The 22,920-nt window shown below is 39.6% G+C and overlaps 3 protein-coding genes and 1 long non-coding RNA gene across 4 annotated transcripts; all 4 read right to left on the reverse strand.

Annotated features, from left to right (window-relative positions):
- Positions 1 to 1,737: 1,737 nt before the first annotated feature.
- Positions 1,738 to 2,297, reverse strand: LOC119900144. The gene is made up of 3 exons (XR_005444009.1): positions 2,234 to 2,297; positions 1,988 to 2,097; positions 1,738 to 1,841 (listed from the first exon to the last, which is right to left on the reverse strand). It is a non-coding gene; the product is annotated as an uncharacterized LOC119900144 (long non-coding RNA).
- Positions 2,298 to 2,302: 5 nt separating this feature from the next.
- Positions 2,303 to 4,740, reverse strand: LOC119900143 (myelin-oligodendrocyte glycoprotein-like; the record flags this gene model as incomplete). Its single annotated transcript, XM_038714902.1, has 3 exons — positions 4,651 to 4,740; positions 2,541 to 2,918; positions 2,303 to 2,325 (listed from the first exon to the last, which is right to left on the reverse strand). Coding segments are annotated over exons 1-3 (477 nt in total), but the record flags the coding sequence as incomplete, so codon positions are not given.
- Positions 4,741 to 8,031: 3,291 nt separating this feature from the next.
- LOC119900142 (selection and upkeep of intraepithelial T-cells protein 1-like) lies at positions 8,032 to 17,165 on the reverse strand. The gene is made up of 8 exons (XM_038714901.1): positions 16,053 to 17,165; positions 12,876 to 13,244; positions 12,463 to 12,555; positions 12,216 to 12,334; positions 11,600 to 12,037; positions 8,988 to 9,365; positions 8,677 to 8,769; positions 8,032 to 8,545 (listed from the first exon to the last, which is right to left on the reverse strand). The coding sequence occupies exons 1-5, from the start codon at positions 16,129 to 16,131 to the stop codon at positions 11,906 to 11,908; spliced, it is 792 nt and encodes a 263-aa protein (XP_038570829.1). The 5' UTR covers positions 16,132 to 17,165; the 3' UTR covers positions 8,032 to 8,545; positions 8,677 to 8,769; positions 8,988 to 9,365; positions 11,600 to 11,905.
- Positions 17,166 to 17,459: 294 nt separating this feature from the next.
- LOC119900145 (selection and upkeep of intraepithelial T-cells protein 1-like) lies at positions 17,460 to 21,880 on the reverse strand. Its single transcript, XM_038714903.1, has 5 exons — positions 21,630 to 21,880; positions 18,485 to 18,853; positions 18,071 to 18,163; positions 17,833 to 17,942; positions 17,460 to 17,654 (listed from the first exon to the last, which is right to left on the reverse strand). The coding sequence occupies exons 1-5, from the start codon at positions 21,706 to 21,708 to the stop codon at positions 17,523 to 17,525; spliced, it is 783 nt and encodes a 260-aa protein (XP_038570831.1). The 5' UTR covers positions 21,709 to 21,880; the 3' UTR covers positions 17,460 to 17,522.
- Positions 21,881 to 22,920: the final 1,040 nt, after the last annotated feature.

Here is a 22,920-nt window from a genome sequence, read left to right on the forward strand (position 1 = left end):
CACACTGTAGTCATTTGCAAATGTGATTTGGCTCCTGTAGGATAATACTGCACAAAGTTCCACTTTACGTAACCTGAACGTACTGGACAAAATCAAAATGTTTCTAAAACATAATCTACTAACAAACATTGAATTTTTCTCAGATTTGTACTCAAGACACAAGGCAACACAAGAGGTAAGTCTTATAAACTAATTTAAAGTGCAACAGGTCGTTTAATGTTCAACATCAGGAAACAAGACCAACTTGTATTTCAGTGTTTCAAATAAAAAAAACAATACAACCATGAAAAAACATCATTAATAAAGGATGTGTGTGCGCTGTTTCTGGAATACATTGTATGGAAACATCTGACTAATGCTGAATAGCAATAACAAAAGAACAATGTAGGTATAAAAACATAACTCCAGTGAGAGTTTCTTTCCTTATAAAGTAAATTTAGCTCCGAAAGGTTTCAGACATCTGCAGCTTGAATTCTGTATATTAAAAAGGTTTTATTTGAGCTCACACATGCAGTCCACCATCACTGGGGAAGACTTGACCTCATTTTGAACATAAATAGCCATAAACAAATGAGACATGATCCTCTTCTGGATCACACTGTTTTAACACTTTTAGCTGTGTCACACCGAGCAGCCATAACATCATGACCACCTGCCTAATATTTATTGTGTGGGCACCCTTTTGCCTTTGGTTTTGTAGTAAGAGGTATGTTGTAACTAAATATTTACACCCAATGTCTACAAGAACTAGTTTGTGAGGTGCAAACCCTCAGGTCAGCCGATCAACTTCTGACCCACCACACTGTGTTTTCGTTTTAAAACTGAGATCTATTGCTACGTTTGCAACTCCCGTCCAGACAAAAGCAACGAAAACGAAGACCTTTGGAAAAGTTGCCGACTCTGTTTTTCGTTTTGAAACTCCGGAGGGCGTTTTAGTGAAGACGGGCAAAAACAGAGGACTTTATAAACGATGACGCAGACGCGCACGCTCGGCACTCTGATTGGGTCTCATACGTCATGTAAAGCAGACGCACGAAGCTACTGACAGAGTTTTTGATTTGGTATATTTATTGAAATATTCTGTACCGTGCAAATAACACTTATCTGCCTACACTTGTACTGTGCATGTCGCTGTTTACTTTGCGGCAACTCCAAGTCTGTTTTCCGCCGCCACAGTGTAACATTCAGTAACAGTCCCAGCTCCTTATTGCTCCATGTAAATAAATAAAAAAAAATAATACTATCTGGTCTGATTCTTCATCTGTATTTCTTTATTCTTGCAGCTCCTACACTGTGGAATGATCCACCTCTGCCCATCAGACAGACATCTTCACTCTCTGTTTTTAAAACCCACCTCTTTTCCCTGGCCTTTGAAACCTGAAGTTGACATTTTTAGAATTTTACCCCCCCCTCGATTGTATTGATTTTATTGTTTTATTGTATGGTTGTTGGTGTTTTTACTTGTATATTCTGCGTTATGTGAGCTATGTATTTAGTCTCTTATTTACATTTCTGTACAGCACTTTGTCTCCTATTTGGATGTTTAAAGTGCTCTGTGAATACATTCTTATTGATTTCTAACGTCCAGCAGGGGGCAACGCCACTGGTTGCAAAAAAAGGCAGATTGTACAGAAATCAATAGTAAAATGAGCCTATTTGTCACCTGATTGATTACCTCAGTAAAGACTTTACTAATGAGTCCCTAGTTTCAAGTCATCTTCAAAACAGCATGATGTTCATTTTCCTTCTGATGGTAATCTGTGTCCATCATGAAGAGCTCCCTCCTGCTGATCCAGTGGATCCACTTGTGGCTGGAGGTGATGCTGGTCTGAATCCCTGATCTGATGAGGAAGATCCAAGAGGGGGAGAAGTGCAGAACGTTAACATCAAATACCAACAAGCTCTTTAGGAAGACACCTTGGCTGGAAGTGGCTCGTCTGGGGTCCAGAAAAGTCTGGTCTGATTTACAGGATCAGTTCTGACTCACATTTAGTTTTTTAAGCTTGTGTTTAAGAAAATGTCCACTGACTCCACCACTGAGGACAAGTAAGATGCAGAAAACAACCAGGGTCCAAATGCCCAGACGGGATCGACCACCTGATGTGAAAAAAAGAGAGAGATAGAGAGAAGTTACAGTAACTGAAATACAACAAATACAAAAATCTGAGTTTGATTCAGCACTAATAATGTTAATTCTTTCTCTCCTCCTCACAGAGTTGAACCGTCTCCTCACCTTTAACATGAGTCTCCTCCTTTGGATCAGGAGTTTGGACATTTGTGGGAAGCAGCGGCGTCTCGTCGTCGAGGATTTTACAAAGTTTGGATCTGAAAAAACAGATTTAAAAGATTAACACCACAATATTAAAAAGAAACAACCATTATAGGAGAACGGTCACATAAAGGTTGACAAAATGATCCTTTAACTTCTACAGATGTCTGTTTTTGACCTGTGTGCAGAAATCGTCTATGTTCACTACATTTTGACAGTAAAGTTCTGCCTTGTGTTGCAATCTGGACCATCAGCATCTAAACAAACTCACCAACAATAAGTAGAATAATCGACTCCTTCACTTGGCTGTTTAACTTGGGGATGAAACATTTGTATCTCCCTCCATCAGCCGGCGTCACGTTGGTGATCTTCAGAGAAATGTTTCCACGTTTCAGTTTGTCTGTGAACAGCATCGTCCTGCCGAAGTACGACTGGAGCTTCATGTCCAGGTTTTCACGTCCGTCCCTGTAAACGTGCACGTAGTCGACCCGGCTCAGACGATCAGAGGGGTCGGGCTTGAGATCTGGCTTCGACCACTCCACCGTCAGATCCTCCACATTGTAAGCAGGATCCAGGTGGCACGGCAGGATGACGTCATCACCCGGAGCAGCGATGATTGGCTGAAGTGACCCGATCACACGAGGCTGACCTGGAAAAAGGAGGAAAATTTAAACCTTGAACTCTGATCTGCTGTGTTCATTTTATTATGATTAACCAAAGTGTTTCGGTAAATTTCTACCAAATTTCCCGCTAATAATAACTGCAACTAATTTCCATCACTACAGTTTCCTGAAGGCCAAAGTATTTCAAACTTTTTAAAAGCTTTTTTAAATGACAGATAATATTTTCAGTTTATTGTCAAGTAAGACAAGGGGAAATATTTATGCATGATTATATCACCAAAAATAAAAAGGAACAAGGGGTCACAAGCTGAATAAACATGTGTGACAGATATCACCTGGACTGCTTGTGGTTAATTTGTTCTGTCACAAGACACATGCCTTTGGTGTGAGAGACTCCCCCCTGTGACACTTAACCCCTAGTTGCTCCAGAGGCGTGCGACCTCTGACATGTATAGCAACTGTAAGTCACTTTGGATAAAAGCGTCAGCTAAAAGAATAAATGTAAATCAACTCTGCACAGCAGATTGAATAGTGATTAAATGATGATGTTAGTCTTGTGATATTACAGTGTTTTCTGGAGATGTCAGGGAACACAGATATGTGGGACTGATTCTGAAAGAAAGTTTAAGTCCAGGAAAAGGTGCCCTGTACACATTTAAAGAGGTTAATTTAAACCAAATAAAAAGACACAAAAGAGGAGGGAAGACTAAATGAAAGAAATACAGAATGTTTGAAAGCCTTCTTTAGGTCTACTGCATTATATTCTGTGATATACATCATGTCCTGGATATAATGATGATTTTATCCTGTTTTTCAGGATCTGTTCTCTGTGCCAGGGGCCTCATGTTTCCTGATTTCAGTTTGTTAAGGGTTATCAGGAGGTTACATGTGTCCCAAAAATCACTGAGCCTTTTGTATTTAACTATAGGAAAAGCATGATTTCCTCTGAGTCAGTTATTGAATAATCACTGAGTCATTGTCAGTAACATAAACCACTGAGTCAGTCCTAAGTATATCTGCTCTCCTAAATCACACATAGCTCTGAGAATAATAGGGACAGACAACACGTGGTTAACAGGGTTTCTATGGAAGAACTTATGAATTAACAGCTGGCGTATGAATTACAACCCGATTTATCCATCCATCATCCATCGGCAACCGCTTATCCTGCATCAGGGCCGCGGGGAACCCGATTTATATCACTTATATTTATACGCAAGTCCCTCTTTCCAATCAACCTGAAGCGACAACCTGAATCCAGATTGAAAAGTATTAGTAATATTTCTGTACATGTGAGTAAAACGAAGATGTCTGTTTGTTTTCTTTAACATTACACAGATTATTGTTTGACTTATTTTGCTGTATAAAAATCAATCAATTAAATAAGCCTATTCCTTCCCGATTTCTAGTCGTTTTAAGTAGCCTAACCACAGCAGCAGCTGTTTGTTATGTTAAGTTACTTATAGTTTTACGGCTTTAACAGCAATGAGTGGCTCAACTTAATTGATATTAGGCCTACCGCTGATAATATCCTCCACACATGGGCCTACATCCATGTTATAACTTCCAGTAAATCCTTAAAGTTACTGAACCGAACAATTATTTTCAGTTTATAGACACTAAAAACCATCAGTAGGCCTAGAACAATGGACAAAGTCGCGACTTAATTAACTTCATTTCATTTATCTTATTAACGCACCGGTGGAAATGTGAATGAATGAATGCAGTTAACAGTCAATAGCAGCGTGATGAACTTACCTTTTAAGGGTGTCCAGACAGCCGTACTTAAACATATAGTCAGAGTCCAGAGCGGCAAAAAGGTAAAGTCAAGCATGGAGTTCCCGAAGAGAAACATAGAACAGCTAAGAGTCAGACAAACACACGACTGCCTCCTCACGTGAGCGCGACTGGCGAACGTGTCCTGCTCAGCTTCTTTAATTTACGTAGCACTCGTAAAGTCACGTGGCGGAGGGGGGTAGGCCCCAGTAGCTTCTTTCTGACGAGTTCGCATGACTCATCAGTATGTGATGTTTGGTAACGCTATTATGACTAATGTATTTACATATATAATCTCCTCTCCCTGTCTCTTTACATAATACTTTCTCGGGATTGCCACTCTTTTCTAGACTTTTCCAGTGATGATCTTGCTTGTAGGAGAGACAGGGATCAAACTGTGCCTCTCTGCCGAAGTCTGAAGTCCTCTGGAGCCACTAGGGGTTAAGTGTCTTGCTCAGGGACACAATGGTGGATGTCTCACAGTGGGAATCGAACCCAGGTCTCCCACACCAAACCAAATTAGTGCCTTTATAACAAATGTGAGGTACTACGGCTAAAAAGTTTCCCATCACGGTCCATTTTTATCATAATGCATGTTTGAAGAGGCAGTCCATCCATCCATCCATCTTCATTCTTATCCGGGATCGGGTCGCGGGGTTGAAGATAATGCTATTAACAAAGGGGGGAAAGTGATGTTAGCCAGTATTTGATGTACATTCAGTTGGGCTCGCATTCACTGTCCTGACTCTGGCTTTATTCATTCTTATCCCACTTTCTCAACAATACTCAACACGTTTGAAACAACTGCTCTGGCTGAAACACAAACCTTGAACCTTCCAGGCAAATCAAGCGCGCAAGCGCATCAACATCAACATCTGAACAAACATTTTAACCAACTTAACATTATTCTACTGTTTAAAACAAGCTGCAGCATCACAAGTTGAAGACGTTAATCCTTAAACCCAATAAAAAGTTACCAACCAGCATATTTACCTTTGGAGGATCCTTCCAATAGAGTTTCTGTCATTAATGTCATCCAACCTGTGCAACATAACCAAGCAACCACAACAATGTTAAAATTATTTTCCAGACCGACACAAAATTTTCCAGGACACTTGAATTTTCCATGTGTTTTCCATGACTGGAAATTTGGTCAACTGTTTCCCAGAATTTGTCTTTTACAGACCTTTTCATAGGCTGCTTTATTATTATTATTATTAGTAGTAGTAGTATTATTTTGTGGTTTTTCAGAGCAAACCACAAAGACTTAAATCATAAATTCAAATCGACCTAGCTAGAGTGTGGTAAACTTAAATCTTAGATGTAATCGTTGTAAAAAATAATAAATAAATAGAAGGACTTTATTTACATAGCAAAACGCCGTGTAATTAGGCGATTGTAGCAACTTAAAGCCATCATATTCCCTCACATTTTCCGTTCATTATTTACACAATTTGACATACAGGAGCTGTAGGAGTCCACACTGAACTTCATCTTTATGCAGTATTAATGTTTAATCCCAGAAAACAAGACCAACATTTCTTTCAATGTTCAAAGCTAAAGAAAGGAAACACCTCCTCCATCTCTACAGCTTCGACATTCTGTTCATTACTTGTTTAAGGACACTTTTTAACACTAGAGGGAGCCGCACAACAGGACAAAGTTTACATTTCCAAAGTTGCGACTTGAAGAGAGTGATGGAGAGAAGCAAATAAATGTATATACATTTAGGATGATCTTAGAGAGGCAGGTTTACATAAAGGACTTGCTATTTTAACCTCTTGAGATACGCCAAATGTATCACGTGTTACTGAGAACCATGCTCAGAATATAAAATAAGGTTCAGGAAGTATTTCACTCTAACAATAATAAACCACAATAAACAAACAATCTGCTAAACTGAAATAGAATCAACGATAAAGCAAAAATTCAGTTTAAAGAAAGCAAGTGAACATAATTCATATTTGTGGTGAATTATAGTCTGAGGTAAACTAATGCAAAGTTTAGGGGCATTCGGTCCCTTCATATTCAGCTGAGCTCTGAGAGCCTCCAGGAGAAACTGAGGGGCTGACCTGACTTTCTATATAAAACAATTCAGCATTCACCTTAATGCAGAGACAGCAGAAAGAATTAAGCCAACACACTGTAGTCACTTGGAAATGTGATTTATTTGGCTACTATAAAATAATAATAGTGCACCAAAATTGTAAAAAATATTTTAATTAACTTGAACGTACTGTATAAAATCATAATGTCTATAAAACAGAATGAACAAACATTGAATTCCACTGTTTTGAGACTCACAGCTTAAAAGCACAACACAAGAGGTAGATCATACAAACTAATTTAAAGTGCAAGAGGTCGTTCACATTTAATGTTTCTACTGTTTCAGTTTATTTCCTTATAAAAGTTAATAAAGCTCTGAAGGTGATAGACAGCTGTAGCTTTAATTCTGCATTAAAAAATAAATAATCTGAGATACTTCTTCTGAATCACACTATATAAACATAATTTATTGTGTTGCTATAACATTATGAACACATGCCTAATATTGTGCAAGTCCCCATTCTGATGTCAAAACAGCACTGAACCATCGAGGCATGGACATTGCTCGAGCATCACGCTGCCTCCGCCCGCTTGTCTTCTTCCATTAATGATATTAGCACAAGGAGGTATGTCGTTAATAAATATTTACACTCGCAACTGATCTCTACAAAAGAACTAGTTTATGAGATACAACCCAGTAAAACTCCACTTGGTAAAAACTGATGTTACAATGAGGCTCAATTTGAACTTAGAATCAAGAACCAGCTCCTGATCATCATGTTGTGGTTTATGCCACTTACTGATATGAAGTCTATTACAGTCAAGTAACATTTGGAAAACAATCATGTATATCAGCTCCAAACAAAACAGGGTTTTCACAGTTATCCTCCCTGGGGGCAGAAGAGTCTGACGATGAAGAAAGGCTTGGCACTAAAAACATTTTTTACATTTACAATTGCTATATATGTCAGAGGTCGCACCTCTGGAGCAGCTAGGAGTGAAGTGTCTTGCTCAGGGACACACTGGTGAATGTGTTGCAGTGAGAATTTAACCTGGATCTCCCACATCAAAGCTTGTGTTTTAACCACTGCGCCATCACCACCTTTTCTGTCGTCTTTTTCGTCCATCATGTGTCTCTTTAAGGTAAAATAGCTGTCATGTCTGGTTGCTACTGAAAGACTTGAAAATGACTGAGGAGGAGTCAAATTTGAGCAAACTAAAAAAATAAATATAAAGTCTGAAAGCGATCCTGCCGCTAATGATGTGATGAGAGGAAGAGGGAACTTCCGTGTCTGAAAAGGGATTGCAAAACTGGTTGCAAAAACAGTTAGATTGTATTGAAGTCAGTGAGAAAGTGAGCCTACTTCTCTAATGATTTATTCCCTCAGTAAACACTTTACTAATCAGTTCATTGTCTCTGTCGATGGTTTAAAAAGTCTCCTTCAACATTGTTAATGTTCCTTTTGATGGTAATCTGTGTCCATCATGAAGAGCTCCCTCCTGCTGATCCAGTGGATCCACTTCTGGCTGGAGGTGATGCTGGTCTGAATCCCTGAACTGATGAGGAAGATCCAAGAGAGGGAGATGTGCAGAACACTCTCATCTCCGTTAACATCAAATACTAACGAGCTCTTTAGGAAGACACTTTGGCTGGAAGTGGCTCATCTGGAGTGACATCATACTGGGACAAGTTGTTTGCTTTCCTTCTCCATCACATTTACTTTGTGAAACTTCTGTTTAAACACACATCCAGCACCAACTCCAACACCCAGGACAAGTAAGATGCAGAAAGCCACAGCTGGGATCCAAAATCCCAGATGGGATCGACCACCTGATGTGAAAAAAGTCAAACAGAGAAAAAAGTTACAGTAACTGAAATACAATAGATCCACAAATCTGAGTGTGATTCAGCACTATAATGTTAATTCTTTTTCTCCTCACAGAGTTGAATCTTCTCCTCACCTTTAACATCCGTCTCCTCCTTTGGATCAGGAGTTTGGACATTTGTGGGAAGCAGCGGCGTCTCTGTTGTCGAGGATTTAACAAAGTGTGGATCTGAAAAAACACAAGATTTGAAAAATTGTTATTATTGTTAATATTAAAATGAAACATTTACACACAAGAGTCACATAAGCTGTTGACCAAATGATCCTTTAACTTCTACAGATGTCTGTTTTTTCCTGTGTGCAGAAATCGTCTATGTTCACTACATTTTGACAGTAAAGTTCTGCCTTGTGTTGCAATCTGGACCATCAGCATCTAAACAAACTCACCAACAATAAGTAGAACAATCGACTCCTTCACTTGGCTGTTTAACTTGGGGATGAAACATTTGTATATCCCTCCATCAGCCTGTGTTACGTTGGTGATCTTCAGAGAAATGTTTCCACGTTTCAGTTTGTCTGTGAACAGCATCGTCCTGCCGAAGTACGACTGGAGCTTCATGTCCAGGTTTTCACGTCCGTCCCTGTAAACGTGCACGTAGTCGACCCGGCTCAGACGATCAGAGGGGTCGGGCTTGAGATCTGGCTTCGACCACTCCACCGTCAGATCCTCCACATTGTAAGCAGGATCCAGGTGGCACGGCAGGATGACGTCATCACCCGGAGCAGCGATGATTGGCTGAAGTGACCCGATCACACGAGGCTGACCTGGAAAAAGGAGGAAAATTTAAACCTTGGACTGACACGATTTTTGACTCTTTATTGACTGTATCAGATTGTACATGATTCTTCTTCTTATTGTTATTGATTGTATTACGAAAGTTAAGTGACTCTACTTTTATTGTATTTTGTCCTTTACATTTCTCTGTGCTGCTGTGCCAACAAGAAATGTCCCCTATAAGGGAAATTAATAAAAGGTATATCTTATAAGCGCTGTTAATAAGGAAGATTGAATCAAATCTCACATTATCAACCAAAGTTGAGTCCTGACTTGGTATCAAGGAAAACACCTGATGAGTGAGTCAGTTAGTGAATCATCACCAATTAGTCATCATCCTACAAACAGCTGAATGATGTCAGACAAATCTACGTAAATATCTTAAGAATTAAACTAAACTAAATCTCACAAAGCTCTGAGAATAACAGAGACTACATGTGTGTAACAGGATGAAAAGGTTATGAATTAACTAAGTCCCTTTTTCCCACCAACTTGAATCCAAATTCATAATTATTAGTAACAGATCTGTACATGTGAGTGAAACTCAGATATCTGTTCTTTTCTGTTACAGGTTATTAATTATACTACATGTGATGCTCTATAAAAACAATCAAACCTGTCCGATTTCTCCTCGTTTTAAGTAGGCTTACCAAACTAAGTTACAGCAGTAGCTGTTTGTTATGTTACGTGTCCTTTAACGGCTTAAACTATCAACAGCAAATCAACCTAATTGATCTACACATCGCATGAGTGTTATAATGTTAGTTTTAAAGTTACAGAGAAGCCATAGCGTTACGGAAGAATAGGCTAAACTATCAGGAGAACAATGGACACAGTCGATCCTTAAGTTATTTTTCTTCATTCAAGTCAGCTTTATTGGCATGAATGTATAGTCTAACAACAATATTATCATATTATTAACTGATTATCGCTCGACATTTGACTGAATGAATGAATGAAAGAAACTGTTAGCTCTAGTAACGAAACATATGAACTTACCTCCAACAGGCTTCGCCCACACTGCCGTACTCAAACATACAGCGAAAGTCCAGAGTGGAAAACAGGTAAAGCCAACCATGAACTTTCCAAAGTGAACCATAAAACCCCTGACAGTCACACAAATAGGTACCTCCTGAAGTGAGCTCGGCTGGCGCTGAACTACTGAAGGAGTCACTGTCACTGTACTCCTTATAGCGTGTGATGACGTGTTTGTTTGTAGCCTATGTTTTGTTTCTATGGTGAGTGGGCGGAGTTTGACTGCGTTGCTAGACACAGTGTGGTAAACATTAAGTCTCTTTTTTTATCCTTCAATATAACTCCAAATCTAATATCACAAAACTCTAACCTTGGTGCCTGAGAGTCCTTTTCAGATATCCATTTATGAACCGAAACCCAAAAGGATTTTAGATAATTACAAGCAAAAAAACAATTGCTCTAAAGTTTCCACATCCACATTACAGAAAGTACAATTAGCCTATTCTTATCAATAAATCTGTGTTTCAGAAAAACATTACAAGGACAGGCCTAAATATCATTTAATATTTTAAAATGAGTTTCTTTAGCTTTTGGTGAGGTTAAGGGAACTTGTGCCGCGTTCGAGACCGGTCGGAACTGGGTTTCCGAGTTGCATTGAACGCAACATTCCCTCCATTCAGCAACGGCATTAAAGCACACGTCAGTTCCGCAGTGTGTTACCCTGGTAACATAAACACCTCGGATACCCGCTGCTGCTGTGGACATTCACTGATATTAAATATTGAAGCCTAAACATTAAAACAAACAGATACAATTAAAACCTACATTTCTATAGTACAAAGACTTACTGAGAAGTTAGCCTGTTGTGAAAACAAAGAATTATCTGCAGACTGAATAGTTTTGACGCACTGTAGGTGGTGTAATTTACTGCGACCTACTTTGTTTTTAAATGTTTTCAATTTAGCGAAGAGTAAAACTCCACTGAGTAAACACTGACGGCTCCTGATCACCATGTTTGTGGTTTAAGTCACCTACTGATATGTAGTCTATTAAGTAGGCCTACAGTTAAGTAACATTTTGAAAATAAGTTAATTTGTGAATCGTATATATCAGTCTCAAACAAAACAGGGTTCTCACAGTTATCCTCCTTCAGGGCAGGAGAGCCCAATGATGAAGAAAGGCTTGGCACTTCAGACTATTTTTTACATTTTTACTCATTTAGCTGACACTTTTATTCAAAGTGATTTACAATGAGTCTCCCACAAAAACAGGCATGCGTCTTATCCACTGCTCCATCACCACCACTTCTGTCGTCTTTGTTGTCCATCATGTGTTGCTTTGAGGTGAAATAGCTGTCATCTCTGGCTGCCAGAGAGGCTGCAAGAGCTGAAGATGAAGTTTGAGCAAACTATAAAAAATAAATATAAAGTCTCTCTCTTAAAAAACTAAATCTCAAAAGTTAGATTGTATTGAAGTCAGTGAGAAAGTGAGCCTACTTCTCAACTGATATATTCCCTCAGTAAACACTTTACTATTCAGTTCATTGTCTCTGTCGCTAGTTTAAAGTCTCCTTCAACATCGTTAATGTTCCTTCTGATGGTAATCTGTGTCCATCATGAAGAGCTCCCTCCTGCTGATCCAGTGGATCCACTTCTGGCTGGAGGTGATGCTGGTCTGAATCCCTGATCTGATGAGGAAGATCAAAGAGGGGGAGAAGTGCAGAACGTTAACATCAAATACCATCTTTAGGAAAACACATGACGTCATACTTTGGTGGCTGAAGGACAAGTTTAATAATCAGTCAGTCGTCTCCCAGAAAAGTCTGGTTTGATTTTCACAACGTGATCAGTTTCCTTCTGACTCACATTTAGTTTTTGAGGCTTGTGTTTAATCACATATCCAGCGACGCCACCACAGACTCCCAGGACAAGTAAGACACCGAAAACCACAGCTGGGATCCAAACGCCCTGATGGGATCGACCACCTGATGTGAAAAAAGACAGATACAGAAGTTACAGTAACTGAAATACAACAGATCCACAAATCTGAGTGTGATTCAGCACTAATAATGTTAATTCTTTTTCTCCTCACAGAGTTGAATCTTCTCCTCACCTTTAACATCCGTCTCCACCTTTGGATCTGGAGTTTGGAGATTTCTGGGAAGCAGCGGCGTCTCTGTTGTCCAGGTTTTAACAGTGTCTGGATCTGAAAAAACCCAGATGACGATTGACAACACAATATTAAAAAGAAACAACATTTACAGGTGAATGCTCGCACAAGCTGTTGACAAAGTGATCCTTTAAGTTCTACAGATGTCTGTTTTGACCTTTTGACTAAGAGACTTGCTAGCAGCTCTGTGAGGCTGAAAATCATCAGTTTCAGTCTTCACTTAAAAAAGCCTGCCATTTGGGAAACACTGCCCTCTTTGCTAGCTGTTGAGCACCAAGCAGAGAACGACTGTAAATCTGTAAGTGAACTAAAATGTTTATCTCAGCAGCAGAGTTATTTAATCTAAAGAAACTTACCGACAACAATCCTAATAATCGTAGCCCTCCCCAGCTGTGGGATGAAACATCTGTAGCTTCCTTGGTCAGAGAGCTTCACGTTGAGGATCTTGAGTGAAGCGTTTCCGTGTTTCAGCTCGTCTTTGAACAGCGTCGTCCTCCCAGCGTATGACGACATCTTCATGTCCTCTACATCGTGGTTGTCACGGTAACGGTGAACATGCTTGTACGGACTCAGTGGATCTTCGGGGTCACGCGGGAGGTCGGGACGCCACCACTCCACCGTCAGGTCCTCCAGGTTGAGCAGAGGCTCCACACGACACGGCAGGATGATGTCATCACCCAGAGAGACCACGATTGGCCGAGATGAACCGATCAACTGAGGCTGACCTGAGAAATGGGGGGAAAATAGAAATCTCCTGAAAAGAGAGTGAAGTCTGGATTCTGATTTGCTTCCAAAACATTTCCAGTAACAGGAACTGTTATTTACTTAATAAAGAAGATTATAGTCTAAGTATGAGATTTATAAATCTAGAGCTGTACTTAACAATCATTTACATCACTGATTAATCTGACAATTGTTTTCTTGATTCATTTTTGAGTCTAGAAAATTGTGAAAATGCAAATTAAAGTTTAATAAAACTGAAAGTCTTTAAAATGTGGAGCACTTGGTCACAGAGTCGTGATACTAAGTTGCTGTTTCTGGAAGATATGCAACTGTTATCCTGATCCACCAGGACAATACAGAGGTTTAATCCTAGCAGGGTGTAAGATGTAATGTCACCAGCTGCTACACAATAACTCCCTCCACTGTGTTTTGTTTTATTCCCAGGAGGGTAGAGAAAGTACAAAGATATTTTCCCTATTCTGTATAATATTTCATTCTTTTTTAAAATAAAACATAGAAAATGATAAATGCCTTTTCTTTACACTTGCAGCATAAACAATCAAGCAACTACATTTATGTCTTATGTCTGAAATAATGACATCCAAATGTGGTATACACTTGTTTATTGTTATTGTATACTACTAAAACTACAACCTATATCACAAATAGATCATTTTTAAAACATCAATAAAAATAAGTGTATACACAGGAAGAGACGAGGTGTGTCCAGATGTATCGACTGATTATGAAGACAGTTCAGACTTTACTCGTAGCATCGTATCGCTGCTGTGGAGATGATTAAATATATCACAGTCACCTCTCAGACATGATTACCACATTTCAAAACCAACCATATTACTTTTGCTGTATCTAGCAATACAGTTGGAGCAGGGACACCTGACTGAACCCCATGTTGACGGGGATCATCAGGTCTCCTGGTTCTACTTCTAGGCATCTCCTCAGTAATAGACAACTGGAGGAGGAGGAGGAGGAGGAGGAGGAGGAGGAGGAGGAGGAGGAGGAGGAGGAGGAGGAGGAGGAGGGCCCTCTGGAGGTCTGCGATATAACTAGTCCTTCTCCACCTTCAATGAGTACAAGCTCCACTTCCTGGACTTTTTGTTGTACACCTTGCTGTACCTGATAAATAACACCTGACATTGTTCTCTTATACAGTAGTTAGTAGAAATAAAAAATACAGGATTTTTTACTTCTGGTAAAATAAGTAATGGCATAACACCAGTTACAGTAAAAGGTTCACACAGTAGGTTTAGCTACAAACAATGTCAAACTATATTATAGGTATCTTATACAGGTGCTGGTCATATAATTAGAATATCATCAAAAAGTTGATTTATTTCAGTAATTCCATTCAAAAAGTGAAACTTGGATATTATATTCTTTCATTACACACAGACTGATATTTTCAAATGTTTATTTCATTTAATTGTGATGATTAAAACTGACAACTAATGAAAATCCCAAATTCAGTGTCTCCAAAAATTAGAATTTTACTAAAGACCAATACAAAAAAATAGGATTTTTAGAAATGTTGGTCAACTGAAAAGTATGAACATGAAAAGTATGAGCATGTACAGCACTCAGTACTTTGTTGGGGCTCCTTTTGCCTGAATTACTGCAGCAATGCGGCGTGGCATGGAGTCGATCAGTCTGTGGCACTGCTCAGGTGTTATGAGAGCCCAGGTTGCTCTGATAGTGGCCTTCAGCTCTTCTGCATTGTTGGGTCTGGTGTATCGCATCTTCCTCTTCACAATACCCCATAGATTTTCTAGAGAGTTAAGGTCAGGCGAGGCCAACTAAGAACAGGGGCACCATGGTCCTTAAACCAGGTACTGGTAGCTTTGGCACTGTGTGCAGGTGCCAAGTCCTGTTGGAAAATGAAATCTGCATCTCCATAAAGTTGGTCAGTAGCAGGAAGTATGAAGTGCTCTAAAACTTCCTGGCAGACGGCTGCGTTGACCTTGGACCTCAGAAAACACAGTGGACCAACACCAGCAGATGACATGGCACCCCAAACCATCACTGACTGTATACCAGAAACACAGATACTTGTGGACCTTTAGCCATCTTTGTTTATGTACACTAACGTTGAAATATCTTTCTCATAACTACAATCACACAGCTACATCATTTGTAAAAGAGTAACATACAGTCAAACAACGCCTGCAGACACGAGATAATTACACAAACAGATTAGATACAAGGTGTAAAGATAGGTGTAAACATGGTATAATAAACAGCTCCTGTAGCAGCACGGCTGGTAGCCATGGCAGCGAGGGAGAGTGACAGTCAGCCAGCCAATCACTGCATTCGGTCCGAATGACACGAGCGGCTGTGTTTACTGCAGCGCTGAGAGGATTAGAGACAGCAGAGGTTCATACTCTCTTTTTCAGAGCGCCTAACTTTTTAATATGCACTGGTGAATAAAGACAGTTTCAACAAATATGTCAAAAAGTGTTTAGAAGCAACTTGCCTACCCTGCCTTTAACTGATCCACACATCACATAAGTGTTATAGGTTGTTTTAAAGTTACAGCGAAGCCATAACGTTACTGAAGAATAGGCTGTAACAATTCATTTCAGTTCATGTAGGCAACACTAGCCTAAACTATCAGGAGAACAATGGACACAGTCGATACTTAACTTATTTTTCTTCATTCAAGTCAGCTTTATTGGCATGAATGTATAGCCTAACAACAATATTAGTATTATTAACTGATTATCGCTCGACATTTGACTGAATGAATGAATGAAAGAAACTGTTAGCTCTGGTAACGAAACATATGAACTTACCTTCAACAGGCTTCGCCCACACTGCCGTACTCAAACATACAGCGAAAGTCCAGAGTGGAAAACAGGTAAAGCCAACCATGAACTTTCCAAAGTGAACTATAAAAACACCTGAGAGCCAGACAAATATACAAAAGTACCTTAATATTTTAAAATGAGTTTCTTTAGCTTTTGGTGAGGTTAAGGGAACTTATGCCGCGTTCGAGACCGGTCGGAACTGGGTTTCCGAGTTGCATTGAACGCAGCATTCCCTCCATTCAGCAACGGCATTAAAGCACACGTCAAAGGTTAAAGCACACGTCAGTTCCGCAGTGTGTTACCCTGGTAACGTAAACACCTCGGAAACCCGCTGCTACTGTGGACATTTACTGAAATAAATATTGAATAGGGTAGAGTGGGGTAAGACGCCCATGGCCATGTTTAAAGTAACATAATATAAAGTATAATAAATACCTACAGTTGACAAATGCCCCCACTGTTTGCACCCAAACATACTAATTTTACTAATTTTCTCTCTAAACAATTGCATGACTTCTCTTAAGGCTCCCCTTAAAATTGTTGGCTGGGTTTCCGAGTTGCATTGAACGCAACATTCCCTCCATTCAGCAACGGCATTAAAGCACACGTCAGTTCCGCAGTGTGTTACCCTGGTAACGTAAACACCTCGGATACCCTCTGCTGCTGTGGACATTCACTGATATTAAATATTGAAGCCTAAACATTAAAACAAACAGATACAATTAAAACCTACATTTCTATAGTGTAAAGACTTACTGAGAAGTTAGCCTGTTGTGAAAACAAAGAATTATCTGCAGACTGAATAGTTTTGACGCACTGTAGGTGGTGTAATTTACTGCGACCTACTTTGTTTTTAAATGTTTTCAATTTAGCGAAGAGTAAAACTCCACTGAGTAAACACTGACGGCTCCTGATCACCATGTTTGTGGTTTAAGTCACCTACTGATATGTAGTCTATTAAGTAGGCCTACAGTTAAGTAACATTTTGAAAATAAGTTAATTTGTGAATCGTATATATCAGTCTCAAACAAAACAGGGTTCTCACAGTTATCCTCCTTCAGGGCAGGAGAGCCCAATGATGAAGAAAGGCTTGGCACTTCAGACTATTTTTACATTTTTACTCATTTAGCTGACACTTTATTCAAAGTGACTTACAATGAGTCTCCCACAAACACAGGCATGCGTCTTATCCACTGCTCCATCACCACCACTTCTGTCGTCTTTGTTGTCCATCATGTGTTGCTTTGAGGTGAAATAGCTGTCATCTCTGGCTGCCACTGAAAGAGCTGAAGATGAAGTTTGAGCAAACTATAAAAAATAAATATAAAGTCTCTCTCTTAAAAAACTAAGTCTCAAAAGTTAGATTGTATTGAAGTCAGTGAGAAAGTGAGCCTACTTCTCAACTGATATATTCCCTCAGTAAACACTTTACTAATCAGTTCATTGTCTCTGTCGCTAGTTTAAAGTCTCCTTCAACATTGTTAATGTTCCTTCTGATGGTAATCTGTGTCCATCATGAAGAGCTCCCTCCTGCTGATCCAGTGGATCCACTTCTGGCTGGAGGTGATGCTGGTCTGAATCCCTGATCTGATGAGGAAGATCAAAGAGGGGGAGAAGTGCAGAACGTTAACATCAAATACCATCTTTAGGAAAACACATGACGTCATACTTTGGTGGCTGAAGGACAAGTTTAATAATCAGTCAGTCGTCTCCCAGAAAAGTCTGGTTTGATTTTCACAACGTGATCAGTTTCCTTCTGACTCACATTTAGTTTTTGTGGCTTGTGTTTAATCACATATCCAGCGACGCCACCACAGACTCCCAGGACAGTAAGACACACAGCTGGGATCCAAACGCCCTGATGGGATCGACCACCTGATGTGAAAAAAGACAGAGACAGAAGTTACAGTAACTGAAATACAACAAATACACAAATCTGAGTGTGATTCAGCACTAATTATGTGAACTCTTTCTCTCCTCACAGAGTTGAACCGTCTCCTCACCTTTAACATCCGTCTCCACCTTTGGATCTGGAGTTTGGAGATTTCTGGGAAGCGGCGGCGTCTCTGTTGTCCAGGTTTTAACAGTGTCTGGATCTGAAAAAACCCAGATGACGATTGACAACACAATATTAAAAAGAAACAACATTTACAGGTGAATGCTCGCACAAGCTGTTGACAAAGTGATCCTTTAAGTTCTACAGATGTCTGTTTTGACCTTTGACTAAGAGACTTGCTAGCAGCTCTGTGAGGCTGAAAATCATCAGTTTCAGTCTTCACTTAAAAAAGCCTGCCATTTGGGAAACACTGCCCTCTTTGCTAGCTGTTGAGCACCAAGCAGAGAACGACTGTAAATCTGTAAGTGAACTATAAAATGTTTATCTCAGCAGCAGAGTTATTTAATCTAAAGAAACTTACCGACAACAATCCTAATAATCGTAGCCCTCCCCAGCTGTGGGATGAAACATCTGTAGCTTCCTTGGTCAGAGAGCTTCACGTTGAGGATCTTGAGTGAAGCGTTTCCGTGTTTCAGCTCGTCTTTGAACAGCGTCGTCCTCCCAGCGTATGACGACATATTCATGTCCTCTACATCGTGGTTGTCACGGTAACGGTGAACATGCTTGTACGGACTCAGTGGATCTTCGGGGTCACGCGGGAGGTCGGGACGCCACCACTCCACCGTCAGGTCCTCCACGTTGAGCAGAGGCTCCACACGACACGGCAGGATGATGTCATCACCCAGAGAGACCACGATTGGCCGAGATGAACCGATCAACTGAGGCTGACCTGAGAAATGGGGGGAAAATAGAAATCTCCTGAAAAGAGAGTGAAGTCTGGATTCTGATTTGCTTCCAAAACATTTCCAGCAACAGGAACTGTTATTTACTTAATAAAGAAGATTATAGTCTAAGTATGAGATTTATAAATCTAGAGCTGTACTTAACAATCATTTACATCACTGATTAATCTGACAATTGTTTTCTTGATTCATTTTTGAGTCTAGAAAATTGTGAAAATGCAAATTAAAGTTTAATAAAACTGAAAGTCTTTAAAATGTGGAGCACTTGGTCACAGAGTCGTGATACTAAGTTGCTGTTTCTGGAAGATATGCAACTGTTATCCTGATCCACCAGGACAATACAGAGGTTTAATCCTAGCAGGGTGTAAGATGTAATGTCACCAGCTGCTACACAATAACTCCCTCCACTGTGTTTTTGTTTTATTCCCAGGAGGGTAGAGAAAGTACAAAGATATTTTTCCCTATTCTGTATAATATTTTCATTCTTTTTTAAAATAAAACATAGAAAATGATAAATGCCTTTTCTTTACACTTGCAGCATAAACAATCAAGCAACTACATTTATGTCTTATGTCTGAAATAATGACATCCAAATGTGGTATAACACTTGTTTATTGTTATTGTATACTACTAAAACTACAACCTATATCACAAATAGATCATTTTTAAAACATCAATAAAAATAAGTGTATACACAGGAAGAGACGAGGTGTGTCCAGATGTATCGACTGATTATGAAGACAGTTCAGACTTTACTCGTAGCATCGTATCGCTGCTGTGGAGATGATTAAATATATCACAGTCACCTCTCAGACATGATTACCACATTTCAAAACCAACCATATTACTTTTTGCTGTATCTAGCAATACAGTTGGAGCAGGGACACCTGACTGAACCCCATGTTGACGGGGATCATCAGGTCTCCTGGTTCTACTTCTAGGCATCTCCTCAGTAATAGACAACTGGAGGAGGAGGAGGAGGAGGAGGAGGAGGATGGCCCTCTGGAGGTCTGCGATATAACTAGTCCTTCTCCACCTTCAATGAGTACAAGCTCCACTTCCTGGACTTTTGTTGTACACCTTGCTGTACCTGATAAATAACACCTGACATTGCTCTCTTATACAGTAGTTAGTAGAAATAAAAAATACAGGATTTTTTACTTCTGGTAAAATAAGTAATGGCATAACACCAGTTACAGTAAAAGGTTCACACAGTAGGTTTAGCTACAAACAATGTCAAACTATATTATAGGTATCTTATACAGGTGCTGGTCATATAATTAGAATATCATCAAAAAGTTGATTTATTTCAGTAATTCCATTCAAAAAGTGAAACTTGGATATTATATTCTTTCATTACACACAGACTGATATTTTTCAAATGTTTATTTCATTTAATTGTGATGATTAAAACTGACAACTAATGAAAATCCCAAATTCAGTGTCTCCAAAAATTAGAATTTTACTAAAGACCAATACAAAAAAATAGGATTTTTAGAAATGTTGGTCAACTGAAAAGTATGAACATGAAAAGTATGAGCATGTACAGCACTCAGTACTTTGTTGGGGCTCCTTTTGCCTGAATTACTGCAGCAATGTGGCGTGGCATGGAGTCGATCAGTCTGTGGCACTGCTCAGGTGTTATGAGAGACCAGGTTGCTCTGATAGTGGCCTTCAGCTCTTTTGCATTGTTGGGTCTGGTGTATCGCATCTTCCTCTTCACAATACCCCATAGATTTTCTAGAGAGTTAAGGTCAGGCGAGGCCAACTAAGAACAGGGGCACCATGGTCCTTAAACCAGGTACTGGTAGCTTTGGCACTGTGTGCAGGTGCCAAGTCCTGTTGGAAAATGAAATCTGCATCTCCATAAAGTTGGTCAGTAGCAGGAAGTATGAAGTGCTCTAAAACTTCCTGGCAGACGGCTGCGTTGACCTTGGACCTCAGAAAACACAGTGGACCAACACCAGCAGATGACATGGCACCCAAACCATCACTGACTGTATACCAGAAACACAGATACTTGTGGACCTTTAGCCATCTTTGTTTATGTACACTAACGTTGAAATGTCTTTCTCATAACTACAATCACACAGCTACATCATTTGTAAAAGAGTAACATACAGTCAAACAACGCCTGCAGACACGAGATAATTACACAAACAGATTAGATACAAGGTGTAAAGATAGGTGTAAACATGGTATAATAAACAGCTCCTGTAGCAGCACGGCTGGTAGCCATGGCAGCGAGGGAGAGTGACAGTCAGCAAGCCAATCACTGCATTCGGTCCGAATGACACGAGCGGCTGTGTTTACTGCAGCGCTGAGAGGATTAGAGACAGCAGAGTTTTATACTCTCTTTTTCAGAGCGCCTAACTTTTTAATATGCACTGGTGAATAAAGACAGTTTCAACAAATATGTCAAAAAGTGTTTAGAAGCAACTTGCCTACCCTGCCTTTAACTGATCCACACATCACATAAGTGTTATAGGTTGTTTTAAAGTTACAGCGAAGCCATAACGTTACTGAAGAATAGGCTGTAACAATTCATTTCAGTTCATGTAGGCAACACTAGCCTAAACTATCAGGAGAACAATGGACACAGTCGATACTTAACTTATTTTTCTTCATTCAAGTCAGCTTTATTGGCATGAATGTATAGCCTAACAACAATATTAGTATTATTAACTGATTATCGCTCGACATTTGACTGAATGAATGAATGAAAGAAACTGTTAGCTCTGGTAACGAAACATATGAACTTACCTTCAACAGGCTTCGCCCACACTGCCGTACTCAAACATACAGCGAAAGTCCAGAGTGGAAAACAGGTAAAGCCAACCATGAACTTTCCAAAGTGAACTATAAAAACACCTGAGAGCCAGACAAATATACAAAAGTACCTTAATATTTTAAAATGAGTTTCTTTAGCTTTTGGTGAGGTTAAGGGAACTTATGCCGCGTTCGAGACCGGTCGGAACTGGGTTTCCGAGTTGCATTGAACGCAGCATTCCCTCCATTCAGCAACGGCATTAAAGCATACGTCAAAGGTTAAAGCACACGTCAGTTCCGCAGTGTGTTACCCTGGTAACGTAAACACCTCGGATACCCGCTGCTCCTGTGGACATTCACTGATATTAAATATTGAATAGGGTAGAGTGGGGTAAGACGCCCATGGCCATGTTTAAAGTAACATAATATAAAGTAAATACCTACAGTTGACAAATTAATTTGAATTTCATCAAATGTAAAGATGCCCCCCACTGTTTGCACCCCAAACATACTAATTTTCCTACTTTAACCAAAAATTATAAAAAAAAAAAAATTCTCTCTAAACAATTGCATAACTTCTCTTAAGGCTCCCCTTAAAATTGTGAAATTTTGTGTTTTTTGTTAGAATTACCGTGGGAAGGCGTCTTACCACAGGGGGAGTTTTACCCCATGTTACCCTACATATTAAGGTGAGTAAATGTTAGTGAATTTCATGAATTGCAGGAGTCAATGAAAAGGTTTAAAACTCATGAAGAGTGAATTAATGGGAGAAAATTATGAATAACATAGGATGTTATTTCTTTCTTAGTGTAGAACTTGATTTGCATTTCTTAGTGTGGTGTAGTGTTAAATATTAACTTACACTCTAAAAGTTCAGACTTACTGCTGACTTTACTGTGTAGCTAACCTTGTAGTATAATATAGACATTTAATTCACACAATGGCCTCAAGAGGGAGGCTGCTGGCAGACCTGCTGGGGGATGTGGCTGACCAGCTTGAAAACAGGAAGTTTCAACTGTTAACCCAGTGCTTGAGAACATTATCACAGTTGCATTAATGTCGTGTAAAAATTCAAGACTTGGGCCAGATAAGAAAGCTTGAACTTTTACCAACATTTTTATTATCAGCAAAAACAGACACCAATTAGAACACAAAAGTTCCAGCGGAGTGTGTCAGAGATCAAAATAGAGCCCCATTCTGTTGCCAGAACAGAGACCAGAGTCGACATAAAAACCATGTAACGACCGACTTTCACCTCCTTTTATAGCTCTGTTTCTTGGCTTCA

The sequence above is a fragment of the Micropterus salmoides genome, unplaced genomic scaffold (genome assembly GCF_014851395.1).
Source record: "Micropterus salmoides isolate LMB-PRFRI ecotype aquatic unplaced genomic scaffold, ASM1485139v1 Ms_hic_scaffold_1273, whole genome shotgun sequence".
NCBI classification, from domain to species: Eukaryota; Metazoa; Chordata; class Actinopteri; order Centrarchiformes; family Centrarchidae; genus Micropterus; species Micropterus salmoides.